General features: G+C 37.8%; 1 protein-coding gene across 3 annotated transcripts in view; it reads left to right on the top strand.

The window, feature by feature from the left end:
• pbx4 (pre-B-cell leukemia transcription factor 4) overlaps window positions 1-22,640 on the top strand; it is a 366,564-nt gene that overhangs the window by 5,516 nt on the left and 338,408 nt on the right. For all 3 annotated transcript variants that reach the window (XM_080216684.1, XM_080216681.1, XM_080216682.1), the window contains exon 2: window positions 2,827-2,900. In XM_080216684.1, the coding sequence (XP_080072810.1) occupies window positions 2,827-2,900 (74 nt within the window). The remainder of the gene's footprint in view (window positions 1-2,826; window positions 2,901-22,640) is intronic.

The following is a 22,640-nucleotide window of genomic DNA, read 5'->3' as shown; positions in this document are numbered from 1 at the left end:
GCCATAAGTTGTTCGTTCTGCTATCTTAATTGGTTAAGCTAAACTTGGTAAACATAAGCTTACATGTTTTATCTTTATATATAACTATGGAAAACATGTTCTAGTATCATGATCTGATTACATGCGATTGAAAATGTTGTGCTTGGTGCATTGAGATGATGAGAAGTTCTTAAATGTGGTACTAGCTTCTTCTGTTTAGGCATGTTGATCCTTTGCTTCTCATAATATTTTTATCCCTTCCTGAAAGCAAGGAATAAAATTGTTGTTTAAAGAGATTTTGCCACACTGTAGTTAAATATTTATAACCCAGGATTACGAACTACGCATTATTTAAAGATTTTGGCTCTAAACAGAAGTATCGAACTGAAAGGTAGTGAAGAAATTGTCACCATGTATAGTAAAGTGCTGGAAATCTGAATTTTATCAGAAGGGTAGCCTTGATATTTGTTTTTACTTGAGCATCGCAATTTTACTATGTTTATTATGTACCAAGCCCTGTGTTTCATGCTGAATTTAGCTTGAAATTTAATACTAACCATTCTATTTCTATATACCTACCAGCAGCTGGTCTGCTATTTATTTTCAGCACCTTCACTTTGATACTGCAGATGTTTCTTGATGGCTAACATTGTAAAGTGCAGGTCGAACCAGTCAGAAAAAGCAAAATTAACGAGAGACCTAGGCTTTGCAGCAGTCAGTTTCTGAGGCTGACATCTACAGTTTTCCTTCAACCAAAACTGAATTAAACACGTGTGATTTCTAGATGGCTTTCTTCGTCAACTCCTTGGTGATGGGTTTATTATTTCATTAATATCTATCATATTTGTTTCACTGCCATTCTTTGAATTTTGTCATGCGTGATGAGTTGTGTTTTTATAGAGGCGCATTGTTGGGTTTCTTCGTTGTCAGACACTGTGTGTATCAGTGTTATAGGCGGCATTGAACTGGGCTTTTGGTGATTGGTTTTGCAGAATGATAATATACTGGGACACATTTAGCTGCAGAATTTGGGGTTGCAATGAAAGATAATTTGAGTATGCTCATAATTTTTCTTTATTTGGCCTATTGGAAATAGATTGCGGTTTTAGAACTTGTCTAATTTTAAAAGTTTTTTATAGTTGTAATATAGATTTGTGTCTGACTGGCAAATGTGAATCTTAGGTTATTTAGTTTTTTTTCCATACATAATTTCCAGTAAACTTAGTCTCACCCCTTTTATAAAGTAAAATTGCAGTATTTCAAAATCATTTTAAAAATATAAACAGAAACGTTGACACTATTGTTGGCATCTTTTCAAACCCTCCAGTAATTGCTTTTTCTACACGGTAAATGTAAATTACACCAAGTTATGTTATTACATTTGAGTTAGCTAAAATGCTGGTATTCTCATTTCATTCTTTGATGTACTCTCTGTGGTTAAGTAATAGGACTGCCTTAGGTGAAGGAAGAATGCTTTCTAATGAATGGTACTTTAAGCATTTAATTAAACGTAATTGACAATAATGGGCTGGAAATAGTTTTGTTTTGTGAAATTTTACTAGGTGCTACATATATTTATTGCTCGCTTCTCTGGTTGGTTATCTAACCGTTTACAGTTTAAATTTGGGTAAGCAGTTTTAAATACAGCTTTCTACTCTTAAAATGTGCCCCCGCACTGCACATGTTTAAACACAACTGTAGGTGATTGGTGTACTCAGAATGAGCCTGTAGATTTTTCTAACATAGATATTTCAATGGTTTGGAGGCAGTGGATTGGAATTTAACATTTTTCCATAATTACGATTTGCGGTTAATCTATAATGTCCATTTAAAATATATAAAGAGCATGGTGGGTGTTTAGAAATTAAGTGCGTTGAGACTGGGTTTCCGAAATCGGCCTCGTGCTTCAGTAAATACATATTGGAATTAAGAGCTTTTTCATTTTAAATATCACATTTGTTTATTTAAAAGTATGTTAGCACTTCAAGAGCTTTATACACGGTGATCGGCCGTTCACAGTACACATTTTAAAATTTGCACCAAATTAAATATTTACCTTTTGAAAACAAATATCTTTTGGATTGCGAGGCATTAAACTTTTAAAATCGCATATAAGGTTTTGTGATATTTAAGTTAATTTAGTGTACAAATAATTAAACTCGAAAATAACCGCGTGGAGCAATCTTCATTTAGCGTGAACGTTATGCTATTTTATATATTCTATGTATGGCTAAAAGGAGTAATGGAATAATGGACCAGCTTTACCATTATTATTTAACACATATTGGAAAACTAACCGAAAAGGTGAAAATGTTTCACAATAATATTGTGAAGGTTTGCGGTTTGGAGGAAGCAAATGAAATAGGCATCCTTGGACATCTGAGGTAATAAGGAAGGATAGCACGGAATAGTGGTGTATTAACGTTTTCGTGTAGAACAAGTCGGTGCCAATACCGTGTGCTTCTGTGTCTCCAATAGGTTATCATCAAACAACAATAACCCTTTAGGCAGTTAAACACTTCTTTGTGCGCTCCCTACTGCCTTTGTTTGAAATTTATGCATTTTTGCAATAGGCCTGCCGTACATAGCGATTTAAATATTTAAACAACATTTTCACCAATAAGCGAAATTCAAGTTCGGGAACTGTTTCAGCCCTTGTTGAATATTATTAGGTCCAGTCGCAGCTGCGCAATCTGAGAAAGATTGCTCGTTATTTTGCGTCTGTTATATCTTGTTGGTTTTTCTGAATACTGTGCATTCTGAGAATGTGTTCTGCTTGCTGAACTCGGCGTTTGCCGTTCGCATTCTGTGGAAAGCGATCCTAACGTATTTTTAATTACTTTGCAGAAAACACGCGTTAAACTGTCACAGGATGAAACCGGCTCTCTTCAGCGTGTTATGCGAAATCAAAGAAAAAACAGGTACTATTTAGCAAACAGTTTCAAGTCCTTTCCCAGTGCGAGAGTCAGACACAGCAATGTTAGTGCGATCAGAACCCTGGGAGCCCGGGCCAGACAGGCGCCGGTACTTGCAGGTACTGAGTCGGCCGGACAGGCGCCGGTTATTTGTCAGCCCCGAGTGGGGCAGAACTATCGCTTATCGCGTGTTTTGCTGATCACTGGCTGTTTTTACTCATTGTCCTGTTTTGCATTTCCTTCGCTTGGTTTGGTGTAATTTAATTGTACTTTAAGTGGTGATTTGGATGAAAACGGTGAAAATAATTATTTGAACAAAAAAGTGATTGCGTACTTTCAGTTTGTTGTCTGCTGAATTTAATTGTGTTGAAATTAATTGTAGCCATTTTCTGTGATTTATATAAAAATTAGAATGGTGTAAAGAGGTTGTAAGTGCGTTAGGTGCAAATGTGTGTGTATATTTAGGAAATACGAAGGCTGCAACAAAATCATAATGTGTGAAAGTAGGGACCTAGAAAAGAATCGGTGGGCTGGAAATGGCAGATCCAGGAAGCTTTATATAAGCACAATAGAAGCAGAAATCTCAGGACAAAAGCATCCCCGTTTCCTTTTATTATCCGACGATTAGCAATCACTTCACAAAGTTTGGGCCTTTTGTCTGTTCCAAAGATTGTTAATGAGCCTATGGAGAAGTCTCTTTTATTAGTTCGGGGAAGGAGCCAAAATAAAGGCGATTGAATTGCTATTCTGAGACATTATTTAAACAGTTTAAAAGATCAAGGTTTTTCAAAAGGTGGCAAAAGGAGAACACATGCTAACTCTATATATAAGAATATCTCCTTACTGAGTTTGATCTTCAAAGACTATTTATTTGTTAGATCAACTGCTACTGAAATATAATTAATCATGTTTATTATTGATACAGTCTGAAAAAAATTAAGACCCTCACAAATCTTTTGGGTTTGTTTGAATGTTTTTGTAGTTTGGTTTCAATGATCTAATTGGTAGTGTATCTAAGATATCTATACTTTAGGAAGTATAATATAAACATGCAAATATTGGGATACATTTAGCTGAGAATTGTGTATCATAGCTTTGGATAATTAATTTAGATGCTGTTGCATCATGAATTGTAATTGGGGATTCCCGGGGAATGCTGTAGAATTGACTGTATGAAAGTTTGCAGGTTCTACTGTTTACTGTATGTGTAATTGTATTGCACTATAATTTGTTTTGAAAAGAACGTATGGATATGCCTTTTTAAATCTGTATCCAGCATTTGTATTTTTGTTGTGTTGTGTTTTATATCAAACTACTGCACACTGTTTTATTTCATTTTGCTTCAAATAGAACATATGAATAGCGTTTAGAAATGATCAGTCTCAATTTACAATATGGAGTAAACTTGTACAGTGCAAAATGTGCCAGGATGTCTTGAAGCTAAATCATTTATTTTAATGAAATAAAGCTTTACAATAATTGTTGCATTCTGCTGCAGAATGTTCTTGATCAAGGTGGTTGCTAATGCTTTTTTTCTGCACTGTCAACAGTATTGTGAAAAGTTAGAAGATATGCTGAAATGTTAACATCATCTTCAATCATGGCAACTGGAGTTGTCAGACTGCAGGAAGTCTGGTTCTGGGCTTGCTGCATATCTGACAATTTCACCAAAGTATCTTCAACTTTCATAATTCTATTAGAGAGCATGAAAACCTAAGTTTTATTGTAGTCTTTCAATTCTAGTGTTATGTGGTATGTTTTATATATATGTCTTTATGAAGTAAAGTCCAACCCTCATACATAGATGTTCACCAACAATGTGATCTCTATTTACTGAGCCTACCTGGCTAACTTGAAAGTGGGCTGTGGTCAACCCAAGTGCAGTCATCACACTGCCAGCCATCACAAAACAAAGCCTGCTTCTGTTTTTTATTTTTGTGGGAGGAATATTTTTGTAGTTGGTGCCTTCACTAAAGCAAAATCATCACTCTGTTCTGCTGCAAAGTATTAAACAGATATCCTCCACGTAAACAGGAAATCTGAGATTTCATGCAGTGGAGGGGTTCTAGTGCAGTGGTTAATACACTGACCTTTCACCTCTTATGACCTGAGTTCAACTCTCCCAGATTGCTGCAATTAATGTTGCCTCTCTGAGCTGAAAAAATTCAATGTAAAATGGGTTTTTTGACAGTTTTGAATCTAGGTCCTGATGAGCAAGAATCAGTACCAAATAGCTACCCTAATTTGGCACTAATCGGCAGTTTTGCTCGTAAGGATAACGTAACTGGTATGAGAGGTGGACAGTCTCTCACTGATGCAATAAGCTGTACATATCTGAGGATTGAACTGAAGCACACTGTTCAAGCAAATTAAAGCGTGTCTCAGTCTCTCTCTTTAGACATCGAGGATACTTGATGACAAAATGGGTGGAAGAGAAAATGTCTTCCACATTACAACACTGGTATCCACCAGTTTAGTCACAAAATTCACATACAAATCTAAAAATACTCTGACAGTAAGTCACAAGGGTCTAGCTATACTCTATAAGAAAAGTAAGAAAGATTCTAGCAATCTAAAGAAAAATAAAAAATGAAATTATGTAAAACATTTTTCAAAACTGCCTAGGTAGGAGATCTTTGTTCAAAATGATAGCCAATTTTTTTTGTTTTTGTGAATACTGATAGATTACGCAGTCTTGTGCAATACTGTGGTATTGAGCCATTCAAATCAAAGTAAATCCCAGATTTGGCCTCTGATCTGTGCAATTTTAGACAGCTTTATTTGGGGCAGCTGTGGGCTGGGTGCTGTTGAGCTGATAGGCTTCCAGCTGCTGATTATCGATTGGACAATTTTTTTGAAAAATCCTGTGCATAAATGTGTTTAGGATGGTGCCAGGCCTGATTCTATGATCCTATCTGGTAGAATGTCCACGTCACTCTACGTTCCTATGCAGAATGGCCATTTGGAAAAGGTTTCAGAAGGATGCGAGAGCTGTTGGAAATGTACTCTATCTTCAGGAGAGGAGAATATTTTAAGTAATTACAAAGTATTTTAGGTCAAACTTGTGTTTTTAAATATTGGATAGTAGCTTAGGGTTACTCAATCAGATGGTTTTCTTTGCACTTCTGTGGTGTATTATTAAAGACAAAGAGGCCCACTTATAGGGAAACTTTAAAAACTTATTTTTGTTTTGTTCTGTAAGGACCATATTCCCTCAGGCTTCTGCAGCAAGGAACCACTACTGGACACATGAGGCCGTAAAACCTCACACTTGTCGTCTTCTTCTCTGTTTAGTATTTGGCAATGTGAAATTATACTGACTTGTTTTACTTAGAATGTAACTGTCTTGGTGACCTCGGTATACTTTGGGGGTCAACTTGTGAAACACATTGTGTATCATATGATGTTTTGGGATCACTGTTTAAATTCATATTCTCGTTAACTCACATACACTGATGTGCTGAGACTGTTGCCTGATATTCTGGTTTAGGGTTTATCCACCTATGCTTCAAGTACAACTCTTTTCAAATCTCTGGGCCCATAAATTCAAATCAGGACAAACCACCAAGTAAGAAGTGCAACTAGGACTGAGTTGCTTGAATTCCGGGAGCTACATATTGCTATACTCAAAAGGACTCACTGGATGTAACTTTTGTGAAAAGTTACATTGAATATGGTGAAATAGAATAGTGTTTCTATAGAGGCCAGGAAGTTTTTAAATATCTGACTGAACAAGATTTCAAATTAATTTTGGTTTCTTGTTACCTTTGAATGTTAACTTACATTGAAAGTATTTTTGAACTTAGTATTTAAGTGCACTTGTGACGTGATATTGGTGCGAAATGAGGCAATTCAAATTGATTAGCAGTTTTATATTGAATTATTTAAAATTGTAACATTTGTGCAGTCCTGGTGTGTATATTAGCTTGACAGGTGATGAGTTGTGTAACATGGAATCGGAGTTTGCAGTGGCCTGAAGAACTGAAGAGAGGCCATTGGTGTTGGAGTAAATCACGATCCGTTGGCAAAGGGAGACTAGGTTAGGGATGGTGTTTCCAAGGGGTTTCAGTGGAACGCATGCTCAATACTGTATATGCTTTCGTTTTGGAAACTGGCTGAGGGGCCTATATGGAGCTAAGTACTTTCATTTAGGGTGCCCTCATTTAAAAATTAGTATGATAAGTGTGACATAGAGGTTGTAGAAACTTCAAGGACACACAAAAAAAGTGTAGCTTCTGGAATAGATAAAGTATATTGAGGTGAGAATGCAGTAACAAATCCTATATTTGATTTATTGCATAGATGTATACTTGCGCACAGTACATAAAGCTTCATGATTAGATTTTCTTTCTAAGGCTTCTCTCAACACCAGGTTAAAGTCCAACAAGTTTATTTGATAGTAAACCCGCTAGCTTTTAGGGGTTTGCTCCTTCATCAGGTGACAAAGGGGCAAACCCTGAAAGCTAGTGGGTTTACTATCAAATAAACTTGTTGGACTTTAACCCGGTGTTGAGACTTCTTACTGTGTCTACTGCAGTCCAACACCAGCATCTCTACACCATGCCCTGAGACACCGTACTTGACCATTTTAAGCTGAAGCAGTTCTATTCATTTTTGCTTCATTTCTTGAAGGGCTGTTGCTCAGTGGATCAATCATATTTCAATACACCAATGTCTTTAAGTAATTTCACATATAAATCAATAGTGTCTCCTGATGTGATCCACAAAGTTTGAGACATCAGTAGAGATGTCTTAAGGATGGAAAGTTTTAAATTTATTGATTTTAACACATGCATTACAGCTTACTATTGCATGCATTTGAAAAGGGAGACACAAAAACAGGATGGATTGGCCATGCTAAGTTGCCCTTGCTGTCCCCAAGGTGCATAGGTTAGGGCATTAGTGGGGTAAATATGTGGGGATGGATTGGCCTAGGGTGGATGCTCTGCTGAAGACTTGATGGGCTGAATTGTCGTCTCCTGCATGGTAGAGATTCTATAGGCCAATTAGCCTAACATCTATTGTTGGAAAAGTGTTGAAATCATTAATGAAGGAAGTAATAGTAGCATATTTGAAAAATCATAAACAGAGTCAGCATGAAATGCAAATAGTGTCTGACTAAGTTATTAGAGTTTTTCAAGGAAGTCTCAACCAGAGGGCAACCAGTAGATGTGTTATATTTAGACTTCCAGAAGGCATTTGACAAGGTACCTTACAAAAGGTTAAGTTATAAGATAAGAGCCTATGGGGATGGAAGTAATATATTGGCCTGGACAGAGAACTGGTTAATGGGCAGGAAGCAGTGAATGGAGATGAGGGGTTATTTTTCAGATTGGCGACCGCAGCTGTTACAATATATATTAATGACTTGGAGGAAGGAAGCGAATGTACTGTAGACAAATTTGCAGGCAACACAAAAATAAATGGAAAGACAAGTTATGAGAGGGATAGTTTTCAAAGAGATACGTCCATAAACCTATCCACGGATCTCTTAAACGCCCCCAAACTAGGCTGCTCCCCCTGCCCATCAAAGTGTTCATATCCTCACCCATTGTGAACTGGTTAAAACTTTCTGAACATAAGAAATAGGAGCAGGAGTAGGCCATCTAGCCCCCCGAGCCTGCCCCGCCATTCAATAAGATCATGGCTGAACTGAAGTGGATCAGTTCCACTTCCCCGCTTTCTTCGCATAACCCTTAATTCCCTTGTCTATCAGAAACCTATCTACCCGTGTCTTAAATATATTCAGCGAGGTAGCCTCCACCACTTCAACGAGCAGAGAATTCCAGAGATTCACCACCCTTTGAGTGAAGAAGTTCCTCCTCAACTCCGATCTAAACTCCCCCCCCCCCCCCCCCCTTCTTATCTTGAGGCTGTGCCCTCTAGTTCTGCTATCCTTTCTAAGCAGGAAGAATCTCTCTACCTCTACCCTATCCATCCCCTTCACCAAAGTCGGAGGTGTGGTAGATTGTGAGGAAGGGTGTCATAGTTTGCAGGGAGACTTAGACAAGTTGCAGAGCTGGGCCGAGAGGTGGCGGATGGAGTTTAATGTGGAGAAGTGTGAGGTAATTCACTTTGGTAGGAATAACAGATGTGTTGAGTATAGGGCTAACGGGAGGACTTTGAACAGTGTGGATGAACAGAGGGATCTAGGTGTATGTGTACATAGATCCCTGAAAGTTGGGAATCAAGTAGATAAGGTTGTTAAGAAGGCATACGGTGTCTTGGCATTTATTGGAAGGGGGATTTGGGCCGAAGGGCCTGTTCTGCGCTGTAATGTTCTATGTTCTATGTTCTATAGTGATAGGTTAAATAATTTAGCCATTGGAGCATAATGTGGAAAAATATGAAGTTCATTTTGGAAGGGAGAACGAAAGAACAGTATTATTTAAGTAAAGAAAAACTGTAGAAGGCTGCAATACAAAGGAACTTGGGGGAACTTGTGCACGAAACACAGAAAGCTAGCACACAGGTGCAGCAGATAATCAGGAAGCAAATGGAATGTTGGCCCTTAAGGGAGTTGAAGTATAAGACCAGGGAAGAAATATAAGGTACTGGTGAGACCACATCTGAGCACTTTTGGCCCTCTTATTTAAGGAAAGATTATTTCATTGGAGGCAGTTCAGAGGACATTCACTAGAATGATTCCAGTATGGAGAGGTTATCTTATGAGCAAAGGTTAAACAGTTTCGGATTCTATTCAATGGATTTAGAAAAATGAGAGGTTATTTCAGTGAAACATGGGGATTTTTAACGGGCTTGACAACATGATGTTTCCCCTCAGGGGAAAGCCTAGGACCAGAGGGCATAATCTCAGAATGAAGGGGCCCCAACTATAGACTAAGATAACAAGGAATTTCTTCTGCAGGTTCAACCTTTGGAACTCCTTGCCACAGAGAGCTGTGGAAGCACAGTCACTGTGTATATTTAAGGCTAAGATCGATTTTTGATCAGTAATCAAGGATTACAGGGAAAGGGCAAGAAAGTGGGGGTGAGGAGCAGGCTTGAGGGGCTGAATGGCCTACTCCTGTTCCTATTTCTCATGGTGTAATGGACATTTGGCTTTGAACTGCACATGTAATATTTCTGTAAGCTGGCCCTTATTGAAACAGGGTTTATATACATTGGTAGAGAACATGGGTATAATATCAGTGCATTTTGGAATTACATAAGTCCAATCAGTAAGCTGTCTCAGTGTAGTAGCTTAGTGTTTGTCTTTGAAAGGAGAAAGAATTTTAAGAGGAAATCTGATCAAGTACTGATCATTTCCTTAAAATGGTAATCAGTTAAAGTAGTTACCAGGGGCTGTTGAAGTTACCTCTGGTTTACTGAATGTGTGATTTGAGCTCTGAAAAAGTATCATACGACCTCCAAACATAACTGTTTCTATTCCCACAGATGCTTCCAGACTTCTGAGACTTTCCAACATTTTCTGTCTTCATTGTGATTTGTCTTTCTGACTCCCCATGTTCTCTACATTATGATCATTTTGTAACTTTTCGTTAAGTGTGGCTATGGAAAAATAAAATACATGGTTGTTGATTCAACACACTGATGTTCAGTAGAATTACTTATGATTTAAGAGAAAACTATGCCTGTAGTAAGATTGTATGTTGTCTGATAAATCTTAAATTTAGCAGGTACACAATCTTTCTTTGGATTGTCTTCTCTACATAAGAATAATTTTACTCTATTTCAACAAATTTAGCAGATTTTAAAACAACTTGACTTATTGAATATCACTTCATCATTTAAACTTAAAGTTCCAACCATGATGAGCAGAGTGTTAAGCACGCTGTAGGTCTGATGGGCAGTTTGTGTGAACAGTTCATGGTAGTCAATGAAAAGTTAAACTCTTGACAAGCATAGTTGAGCAGATATAAAGTTTCTGAACTTTATTGCTAAACAATTTGAGCTTTGCTCTCAGTGGGTATTTTGTCAGTAAACAGTTAAACCATATTTACCGCATTTCACAATGGTATGGGCATACTTGGAAAGCTAATTTAGCTGCTGATGCTGGAAATCTGAAATTGCTGGAAATACTTAGGTCCAGCAGCATCTGTGGAGAGAAGAACAGTTAACATTTTGGGCCGAAGACCTTTCATCAAAACACTGCTTTTTATTTATGGGGTGGTTTCTTTCACATAAAAGAAATAGAATTTAGATTTTTTCCCTTAAGGTTAAAAATTAAATAATAGCACAAGTACAGAAATGACCATATTGATAATTTGTGCAAAGTTACAGCAAGTATTGATGGTTTTGAAACCAGTTTTGGGAATATAGGAATACAATTAAAACTGGTCATTAGATTGTAGGTACATGAGGTAATACTGCAGTGGCCTGAACATTTTTTTTCTTGTTACTTCATTGCATGTTCCTATTTGTTCATGGGATGTGTTGGAATCTACTACCTGAAAGGATGATGGAAGATGGTTCAATAGTAACTTTCTATAGGAAATTGATAAATACTTCAAAGGGGAAATATACAAGGTTAAGGCAAGAGAACAGTGGAATAAAACTAATTGGATAGTTCTGGCACAGGCGTGATGGACTGAATAGCCTCCTGAATAACACTATATGATTCCAAGTAAGTTGCAAGTTATACATTGCTTGTAGTGAAGCCTGAATGAGGAGCAGTGAATTTTTTCAGCATTACGGTTGTGTTATAGCCAGGAGACTGATGAGTAGGGCACATATTCCTCAGTGGAAGATTAGTACCTTGCAAAAGTGGTGCAGCTTGGTCCCAGCAGCAAAAGGCCACGTAGAAGATTGCCACTGAGGGAATAGAGCTGTGTTGAAAATTTGAATTAAAGCACAATGCAGGAATTGGTAGAGAGGGTAACAGGTGCAGTCTTGTGGTATTGGTTATCCTGGTTATGACTGACTGAAATCTAAGAGGTCGTTGAACCTTGAAATTCTCCACTCTTCCAAGTAAAGCTTAAAGAGCCTGCAAAAACCTACAGTTTCATGTGACTGATTTTTAGTAGTATTGTTTTGTGATATATAATGCAATTTTTTTTCTATCTAGTGCGTGGAATTATGTTGGCTCTGAAATTGCTGGGTCAATGCATCTGGTAGTGGACACATCTGAATTTTTCCAGATCTTGGTATTTTTGTGCTGCAAATTGCTGAGTGTACAAAATAATTATGTTGTAATGACATCAACAGGAGCATCATCTGAGACCTTTTGATAGTTTGGTCTATCCCATAACCAATGAATTTGAAGGATAGAGAAAGAAACGAAGGAAATTAAGGGAATTAGAGTGAAATTGGATAGAGAAAGAAGTCAATTCAACAGAAAGAGATTGGATTCAGAGACAGGAACGGAAATTGAGAAGAAAAAAGAATTAATTTTTAAAACCTCTAGGAACAATTCATTCACTGTCTACGGGAATGTGAATCTACGATTTCAATTGTTCCCTTTTGGAACTCTGGGATAAAAATGTATATTGAAATCATAAATCAAGCTATTAACATTATCCTTACAACATGGAATATCAGCTTTCAGTACCAGTGCTGAGATTTATTCCTATTTATGGCACAAATCCAGCAATTTCCTGATGGTCATGGGGATGTTGATGATGACCTCCAGTATTTGTGAGGTAAACAGTGATTTGTAACTTGTGGTTCCATTCCTCTTAATGTACTAATAATGTCAAGTATTGTTAACTTGCCATTTTACTAGCAATATCTGAACCATAGAGTTTCAGTTAGGACCTCCTTGCAATAGTGTTATGATTAGGTTCATATGTTACAGTATCTGAATATCCTTAAAAGCAAACTGTAAAGTTTGTTCACCTTGGCTGATAACTTAATTCTGTCAGTGTTTAGCTCACAGTAATATTTTGCTACGGTCACTAAATATAGTTCAGAAGTTTCTAGCTGTTGAAAGTTTTCTCAGCACTTAATAACTTCTTTTGTTCTGTCGATCAAGTACAGTTATGAAAACTCCTGACATTTGAATAGATCTGGGAGCCAGGTGCCAAGCAAGTTCTGGCTTTTTGGCTAATAGAGACCACCCCATGTTACTGCCAGATGTCACTGTATGATGCACTTGAATTGGATCTTATAGGTGGAATAAATTTGCAGAGCATTAATAGTCTTTGTAAATGTCTGCAACACCTTGTTTAAACATAACTGTGTGCATCCTGAACTGTTTGCCTCTGCCTGGAGCCAAGCCACATATGTCCTTTTGTCTCCTGAGGTAATGGTTTGCAACAACTGTCCATAATATGTGTAGAATAATGAATAATAATTATCCCAGCATGAGTCATTGCCTTCAGCAGAGAAAAGCAGGGAGAAATCTAGGGAAGAAAATTGTAAGCAATGAAAGTAGGCTGTTTGGCAAACCAAAGCTGCAGCTTCCACAGATCGTGTATCTATAGAAATGAATGTCAGAAATATTTGGCTTATATTTATATTGTATTCCTTATATTAAATAAGGAATTCCAGATTTTAGATTTATGTCTTTGTCACCATATTTAACATGATCAATTCAAGAGTGTTGAGATATATTTGCAATAGCTTCCCTATGATAATGTATGTTTTTAATAGTTTCAGTTTGTTTTTTATTCCTTTTACCTGAGTACAGTTGTAAGTTCTTGTTTTAAGATGAGGAGAGCCAGTAATTAATATGGAATTGATCATTCCTTTATGGTAATGGTTATTGTATCAAAGTAAATGTAATTCAACTGCTCGACATTGGCATAAACTATCCTTTCTATAACAACATTTAAATCCAAATCAGGGAAACTCTACCAGGCAATCTCTGTCGGATATGCCAATTCACCGGATGCTTTCCACAACATTAGGGACCATTTGACCTCTACAGTTTTATTGAATCGAATTTTGTTGTTTTGAGATACACTAATTCAATCCTAAACTTCAAGTTTGGCAGTACTCCCTTGGCTTTGTTATTTGTGGTGGTATGCCTGTCAAAGGGAAACATTTGTTGCCATCTGATTGGGTTTAAACGAACAAGCATGTCTCCAGCTTTATCGTTTTGAAAAGAGTAGCTTGATATCTGGGATTTGTAAGCCTTGCCATTAATACAGGACTAAAAGAGAAGGGTATTTAATTGACTTTCCAGTTGTTAAGTGAAAGAACTGCAAACTGCTGGCAAACTTAAGTATATTTTATGATTTTAAGTCAGAAAGAGCTTTTCATTTAGGCCCTTTCTGGTGCTAATTTAGCAATGCCATACAGTATTTATTAATTTCATGTAGTCAGCAAAAATTATTTGTTATATGTAATAAAATTGGTATTCATGGTTGATTCTGACACTGCTCATGTAATAGTTGGTTTTGCTATCTAATTTTAGAAATCTTGCAGAATAACCGATAATTGGAATAATTGGTCTATCCTGGTAGATTATAACAGTATTTTTCTTATGTTCACAAGTGTAATTATTTGATCCTGGTAGTTATTAAATGCAATAGGCATTCACATTAGATGGAGTGTCAAACCTATGAATGGCTTTTGCTGTTTGGAGGTACGAAATCTTCTGAAAGCAGCTATTCATCATGTACTTTGTGTCTGTCATTCACAGGGACTTCTAATCCTGAACTGACCCATTTTCATGCTATTTATGCATACTATGTTTATGGAAAATGTGTTTTGCTGAGACACACTGGCTATTATATTTAAGGATAAAAATATAGGGGATATATATATAGCAACTTATTTATGATGCAATAAGTATATGTTAACAATATATTGTATAAATTATCCTTAAAGTATTAGCTGGTATTTTGTGACATTGCATGTGGTGAGTGAAGACTAAATGCAAAATTCTATCCAAGCAGTTTTGCAAGTGAGTGGACAATTAGAACAAGGCAGGGAAGGAGAGCAGAGCAAGAGATGGGGATTGGGCAGGCAGGTGGGCTGTGATGACTGAGGTGGAAAAGGCACAGAAACCACTTCATCACAGAGTGATGTCTCATACCTCATCTGAGATGAGGTGGGCGAAGTGATTAAGGAATTGACTGTGTTTCCCTATCCCATGTAACTGGAGTGGAGGAAGATTCAAGATATTAATTGTTATATGTTAATATTAAAAACAGCTTTGACAAAGTGTCATCCAGACTTTAACATTAGCTCTGTTCTCTTTCCACAGATGCTGGTCAGACCTGCTGAGATTTTCCAGTATTTTCTGTTTTGGTAAAAAAATTAATTCCTGGCTTAAGTTCCTTCCCTACTTCCGTCCGATTTTTAATGAATTGACAGCTGTTAGGAGTGGGAGGATTCGGTGGCATGGTTACCTCATTGACTGCTTGAGAGTGAGAGGTGTTCAAAGGTTGTTCAAAAGGGTTTGTGTTGCAGCATTGCAAGTTTAAATTGCGTTGGGATTATTGGTGCGAGAGCAACAGACCCTCCTCACTTGACTTGTCTTGAGCAGTCAAGAGTAACTTCACTTGGGTTTTGGAGAATAATGCATATTTACAAAGGAACCAGTAACTGTTCTTGTGGTTTGTTTTTCATTATATTGTGGGGCAGCACGGTGGCACAGTGGTTTGTAGCTGCCACAGAGTGCCAGGAACCTGGGTTCAATTCCAATCTCCTGTGATTGTCTGTGTGGAATTTGCAGGTTCTCCCCATCTTTGCGTGGGTTTCCTCCAGATGCTCTGGTTGCTTCTCACAATCCAAAGATGTGCCGATTAGGTTGATTGGCCATGCTAAATTGTCCCTGAGTGTCGGGAGACTAGCAGGGTAGATATGTGGGGTTATTGGGATAGGATCTGGGTGGGATTGTGGTCAATGTAGGCTTGTTGGGCCAAAGTATCCTCCTTCTTCTGCACTTTAGGGATTGGATGTCATGCATCTTTCACTCTGAGCAGGATGAAAGATGTATGTTAGTTAGACCAACATTACCTCTTAATAATACCTTAACAGGTATACATTATAAATGTCCCATTAAAGTATAATCTGCTATACAACTGGTACTAGGAATAAACATAAATGCTCTTGCCATTGATAAAGCCTGACATGAGACTTTTCAGTCAATTTGAATCAGAGGTTTTGTAATCTACCAATTTTTGATGGATAACGAATATGTTTCATGTATAGCGAATGACGTTCTTTAGAACTATTTTCAAAAAGTCATACATCTGTTAATATTATTAGTCCATATTTCTTGATTTGCAATGCTAAATGTTGACCAAGATGACATTCCACGATTGGTTTTGCTATGTATAAGGGCGGCACAGTAGTTGCCACTGTGCTTCACAGCCCTAGGGAACTGGGTTCAGTTCCAGCCTTGGGTCATTGTCTGAGTTCTCCCCATGTTTGCATGGGTTTCTTCCAAGTGCTCCGATTTCTTCCCACAGGACAAAGGTGTGTGGGTTATGTTGATTGGCCATGCTCAATTGCCCTTTTAGTATCAGAGAGGTTAACCAGGTAAATATATAGGGATGGGGCTTGGATGGGATTGTTGTCAGTGCATGCTTGATGGGCTGAATGGCCTCTTCTTACACTGTAGGGTTTCTATGCTAACTGTGTATTGCTTAAAGTAAACATGTTGTCAAAGCCTTTTGTCTTGCACACATCAAGAGTGATGCAAGAATGACAAATTTTAAACTAAGAAATATTGAAATAAATGAGAAGAGGGTTCTGATTTGTTGGTAAGTTGACTCTGATCAACGCGCCACACAACTTTCTGGAAAATGCGCCAGGGAGCTATTCACTAGATTTTTGTTTAATTCGGTAAAAGCACAATGCCTGGATGTGTTCCTTTTGCCTGTAGAGGACAGATTCTGGCATATGAATATATATGTAGCTTTCTAGCAAGTATAAATGAGTCTCATTGTGACCCTGACTGATACACTTAAGTTATATTTTAGTGTAATTCTTAACACACTGGAATTATATGGCAACTCCTGTCTAACCATGACATACATGTCAGTTGTCCTGGGCTGGTTAATTTAATAATATTGACTATCTCACTTTGCAGCTGGAACAAACCCTAATATTACAGTAGTAAAGTTATTTGAGTATTGATTTAATTACTATGACAGTACTAAAATATATATTTTGTTGATCTCCTGGGGTTCTGCTCAGTAAGAACATACACTAGTTAACAATAACTGGAGTATTATATCACATGAAGTATTATTGTGCTGCTAAAATGAAGGTGTATCTGTGAGGTTGCATATTGTAATTACTTTGCATTTATGAATTCAGTTCATTCTAATGGCTCTTGCTCTCAGGAAATATCAGACATGAGGCTAGTCTGCTTTCATTAAAAAAATTGAAAGTCAGACTTTTAGAGCTTTAAAAACAATGAGTATTTTCAATTGTTGTGATTGTTTCCATGTAGATGATTTGGGTTCTGTCCCCTTTCTTCAACCCAGAATTTAAATTTAAATCCTGTGACTCAGTAAGGTAGAAAATGCGTCTGGGTAAAGCTGCCATATGATTGATTTGAAATTTTACATTCACAACACAAATTGCAAAAGAACAGAGATTAGCTTATCAAATTGGAAAAAAGTTTCCAGTGAGTAATATTGGAAAGCATCTAATGAAATAAATCAGCAATCCACTATGAATAGAAAGGGCATAAGGGGAGCCAATGGAATAACTCTAAATACTTCAGAAAATGCTTTCATCTGCTTTTTTTTAAAGTGGGGAAGCTTAATATTGGCACTAATGTTTCAGACATACAAAAAGCTCAATTTACAAAAATAAGAAACCTACCCATACAGTAATATTGTGTATTAAAATTTAATTACAAGTTTCCCATTGGAAGCCTCTGTCTGAGAAACCAAAGGCATGGAGAGAATTCAGTCAGATGAAGAGACTTAATGTAATAAATAACCACATTCTAATTCTTACTATATTGGTCTGACATTTTCCCCCCATAATAACTTCAGTGCACTTATTTTAATAGAAATTGTGGCTTTTTACTGTATATGTACTGTAGAGTACCTCACTGTTAACTGACCTGCACTTTATTCTGGAAAATGAATGACAGTTCATTGATAGTTACAAATCTCTAAGGAAAGTTTGCCCAATAGTTGTATGTAAGTGGCACTGATGTGCACAAAACAGGCTACTTTTGCTGTTAGTGCTTTAGCATTACGCAGTAGCTGCATGTCATTGTATCTCAGCTCAGTTTTGCACTTTGATTCCAGTAGGCAATATATGATTGAAGCATCACCAAATCAGATTATGTAGGTTTGTACTTAACACAGAGATAAACAATTTTTGTATTGGCACTAAAAATGTCAATTTAACTAATTATTTGATGGGGTGATATTTATAAGTAGCATTAAACTGTATCAGTACACTTTATTACCAACAAATGTTAGTATCTTTCAGAATGTTTAGTGCATATTTCAGATGAAAATGAATAAAGATTGCAGAATATGCAGCAGTCATGCTTTGCATCATACTATATTAATGCATTATTTTGAACGCACATATTGGGCATGGATGCAGGTGCATGCTACATGGAGGAAATAATATAATCTGTTGAAAATGGCCCAAGATGAGAAGCTGACTGAACATTCTACAGAGTTAGTTAACTCAGAAGGGTGAACAAAAACCATGAAATGGCTTTAAAGGACTGGACTGGAAGGGGAAAAGAACAACTGGAAAAATATTGCAGGTAAATTAACTATCAGTATTATAAAACAAGTCTTCAAATATAATTTTCCAGTGCCAGAATAATTCATCTGTCATAGTGAAGCTTTTGAGAAAGATTGCAATATTCTGAATTTGTGTACTAGAATTGTCACATTTTATTCTGATTTGCAAAATTCTGGGTACTGAGCTTCAAAATAATCCTCTGGACAATGTTAGCTGTGATGTGGAGATGCAGGCGTTGGACAGGGGTAAACATAGTAAGAAGTCTCAACACCAGGTTAAAGTCCAACCAGTTCATTTGATAGTAAATTCACAAGCTTTCGGGGTTTGCTCCTTTGTCAGGTGAATGGAGAGTTCTGGCCTCAGACAGAGCATATAACAGCACACACAATTTACAGACTACTGATTAAAATGCGAGTCTTTACAACTAACCTGCTATTCAAGTCTTAAAGATGCAGACAGTGTGAGTGGAAAGAGCATTAGGCATAGGTTAAAGAGATGTGTATTATCTCCAGACAGTACCGTGAGTGAGGTTTTGCAAACCTGGGCAAGTCATGGGGGTATCGTGTATCGTGAAGGCCACCTTGGAGAACACTTACCTGAAGGTCAGAGGCCGAATGCCCGTGACTGCTGAAGTGTTCGCCACAGGAAAGGAACAGTCTTGCCTGGTGATTGTTGAGCAATGTTCATTCATCCATTGTTGTAGCGTCTGCATGGCCTCCCCAATGAACCATGCTTCAGGACATCCTTTTCTACAGCGTATTAGGTAGACAACGTCGGCCGAGTTGCAAGAGTGTGTGCCGTGTACCTGGTGGATGGTGTTGCAGTCAGTGCGGGATACCTCCAGATGCTGAAAGATGCCCTCATAAGAACAGGATATGGCGCTTGACTCATCGATCGACAGTTCTGACGTGCCACAGCGAAAATCTGCACTGACCTCCTCAGAAGACAAACACGGGACACGGTGGACAGAGTATTCTTCGTCGTCCAGTACTCCCCCGGAGCGGAGAAGCTACGACATCTTCTCTGGAGTCTTCAACATATCTTTGATGAAGATGAACATCTCGCCAGGGCCAACCCCACACCCCCACTTCTTGCCTTCAAACAATTGCGCAACCTCAAACAGACCATTGCTCACAGCAAACTACCCAGCCTTCAGGAGAACAGTGACCACAACACCACACAACCCTGCCACAGCAACCTCTGCAAGACATCCGGATCATCGACATGGTTGACATTATCATCATCACGTGAGAACACCAACCACCAGGCACACGGCACGTACCCTTGCACCTCGGCCAACGTTGTCTACCTAATACGCTGCAGGAAAGGATGTCCTGAAGCATGGTACATTGGGGAGACCATGTAGATGCTACGACGATGTTTGAATGAACACCTCTCGACAATCACCAGGCAAGACTGCTCCTTTCCTGTGGCGAACACTTCAGCAGTCATGGGCATTTGGTCTCTGACCTTCAGGTAAGTGTTCTCCAAGGTGGCCTTCACGATACACGACAGTCACTGAGCGGAGACTGATAGCCAAGTTCCACACACATGAGGACGGTCTCAACTGGGATCTTGGGTTCATGTCGCACTATCTGTAACCCCCATGACTTGCCTGGGTTTGCAAAACCTCACTCACGGTACTGTCTGGAGATAATACACATCTCTTTAACCTATGCCTAATGCTCTTTCCACTCACATTGTCTGCATCTTTAAGACTTGAATAGTAGGTTAGTTGTAAAGACTCGCATTCTAATCAGTAATCTGTAAATTGTGTGTGCTGTTATATGCTCTGTCTGAGGCCAGAACTCTCCATTCACCTGGCAAAGGGGCAAACCCCAAAAGCTTGTGAGTTTACTATCAAATAAATTGGTTGGACTTTAACCTGGTGTTGTGAGACTTCTTTCAGTGTTAGCTGCACAGGAACAGGCTGGGCACTCACCTCAAAATCCTTCACAAAGGATGTTGAGACAGTCCGAAAGAACCCTGAAAAGCAGTATCTCGGCAGAGTGAAATAGGGTTTTTATGGTGACCAATAGTTTCATGCTCAATAGTGTTTACCTCAATTACCCAACTCACTGTCTAGTGTACATCTGTTTTCTTGCAGACTGCACATTGGCATGGATGTTGTTAACAGTGGCCTGTTGAATAAATTGGCCATTGTGCTTCTGCAGTCTCTGGACTAACAGTGGAGGATGTGGAAGGGCTGGCATCTATATCTTTTGGCTGATATTTCCCCTGGCCTACTGCAGACTCGGAGAAAGACCTGAGGAGGATCTGGTGATAGTTGAAGGGTCTCACTGCCGCTTAGTAACACAGAGCGGACTGGTTTCTCTGGAGGCATGTCTCCTGTGGCTGAAGTTGCTTCTCTCTCGCCTGAGGATGAGACATCATCCTGTCACTCATTATTTACCTTTGAAATGGTTAAACTCAGGGAGGGATGAATTTACAATTGGAGAAGAAAACACATCTGTGGAGTCACAAGGCCAGTAATGATTTGGATGCAACTGTTCTGGAAATACAGATGGACTCTTGCAGATACTGGAGATGCACAGAATTGCCTTTGAAAAGTTCAGGTGAAAACTTGAGTTATTTAGCAAACTAAATATGGATATGCTTTTATAGATCAGTGGACTGTAAATATGTAAAAATAAAGAAAATCTAGGCAGAATGTAGAACAGCTACTTGATCTACATGATGGACACATGTTTAGAATGGAATGGTACTAGTAAAGCCTCGAGGGGGAAATCGTGCACATGACTATTTTAGTTATTATGGCTATGCATGGTTCTCATTTGTGTACTGTGAAAATTTATTGCAGTGTCTCGAAGAACTCAGTTGTACTTTTTGTCGAGCCCTACCTTTTTAAAAAAAACATCAGAAATGTTTGATGATATGTGGAGAGCACCAAATTGCTAAAATTACACTATGGGCTATGAAAAAGACCTCAGCAGAGGTTAAATTAAATTGCTTAAAGGATTTAACATATGAAAAACAAGAGAAAACCACTTCAACTAAACATGAGTGTTGTGCAAAAACATCTCGCAGCCGAATTTCAGCTCCAGTTTTTAAATGCTGAATTTTATTTTATTTTGGAGCTTTTTTTGATTTGAAATATTTCCTGGATATCTATCTTAATCAAAAGTCAGCATGTGCTGACTTTTGACTAAGAAAGGTATCCAAGAAATATCCACTGAATGTTCCTGGATCCACTGTGTTATTGCACAAATCCTTCAGAAATGTCTGTTCAGCTGTTTAGAAACATTGTTAATTTTTCACTATTTGATTGTTTTTCTGATTGCTAACTTCTTGTTGGTGTTAAATTTGATAAAGTTGCTATTAAGTTCTTGCCAGTTATTTTCACTGTTTTCGGCACTTTTCATGGAAAATAGTAATACATTAATTGAAAATGATGGTAAGATTATACATTTATGGGATATGCTGTGGGTTGTTGTGCCATGCAATCTCATGTGTTTTGCAGCATTTTGTGTGTTTGCACTGGCATTATTGGAATGTACTTTCACCACCTACATAATAAAAAACTAAGTATATCTTCAGTTACCATAAGCTTGCTGCTGTCATTGCTTTTGATTAATACCCTGTTTCTGCCAATATTTCTAATGAGAATCCCCTTTTTATTTCTTGACTATGGACTATCACAATTCAGGCTTGCATTCAGTAGGTGGCAATGCAGCAGTTTGGGTTTTATTATTGACAGCGTTTAAATCTCCTCTGTCCTGTTGCCTCATCTTAAGTTCCCAAAAGTTCTTCATTTCTAGAGCCACTTTTTGAAGCTGTTGCTGTTTTCAGAAATTTAACGTCACACACCTGCATTTGTCTCCTTCATTGCATTGAATATGCTCTTCACTTGGGTTATACGTTTTAGTACCACAAGAAACATCATAGGGAATTTATTGGACATTGTTTAAATTACTTTATTTGTAAGATTAAAAAAAATGAAGACACAAGTGGCATTTTTTTTTACAGATGTATATTTTAATTATAGTAAATTGCATTTTTGGTTTTAAGTCTAACTTGATTTAAAATTTAGGTCGGGGGGGGATTGAGGCTTGGATCATAAAGACGGTTTTTATCCTTTCTGGTATCTGATTTAATCTTCTAAGTGCACAGGGAAATAAATAATCTATCTGGAAAATGGGC

This window comes from Carcharhinus amblyrhynchos, chromosome 33, assembly GCF_965287045.1.
Source record: "Carcharhinus amblyrhynchos chromosome 33, sCarAmb.v2.hapA, whole genome shotgun sequence".
In the NCBI taxonomy this organism is placed as follows: Eukaryota; Metazoa; Chordata; class Chondrichthyes; order Carcharhiniformes; family Carcharhinidae; genus Carcharhinus; species Carcharhinus amblyrhynchos.
The sequence above is the reverse complement of the archived record's forward strand: the minus strand, read 5'-3'. Positions and strand labels throughout refer to the sequence as shown.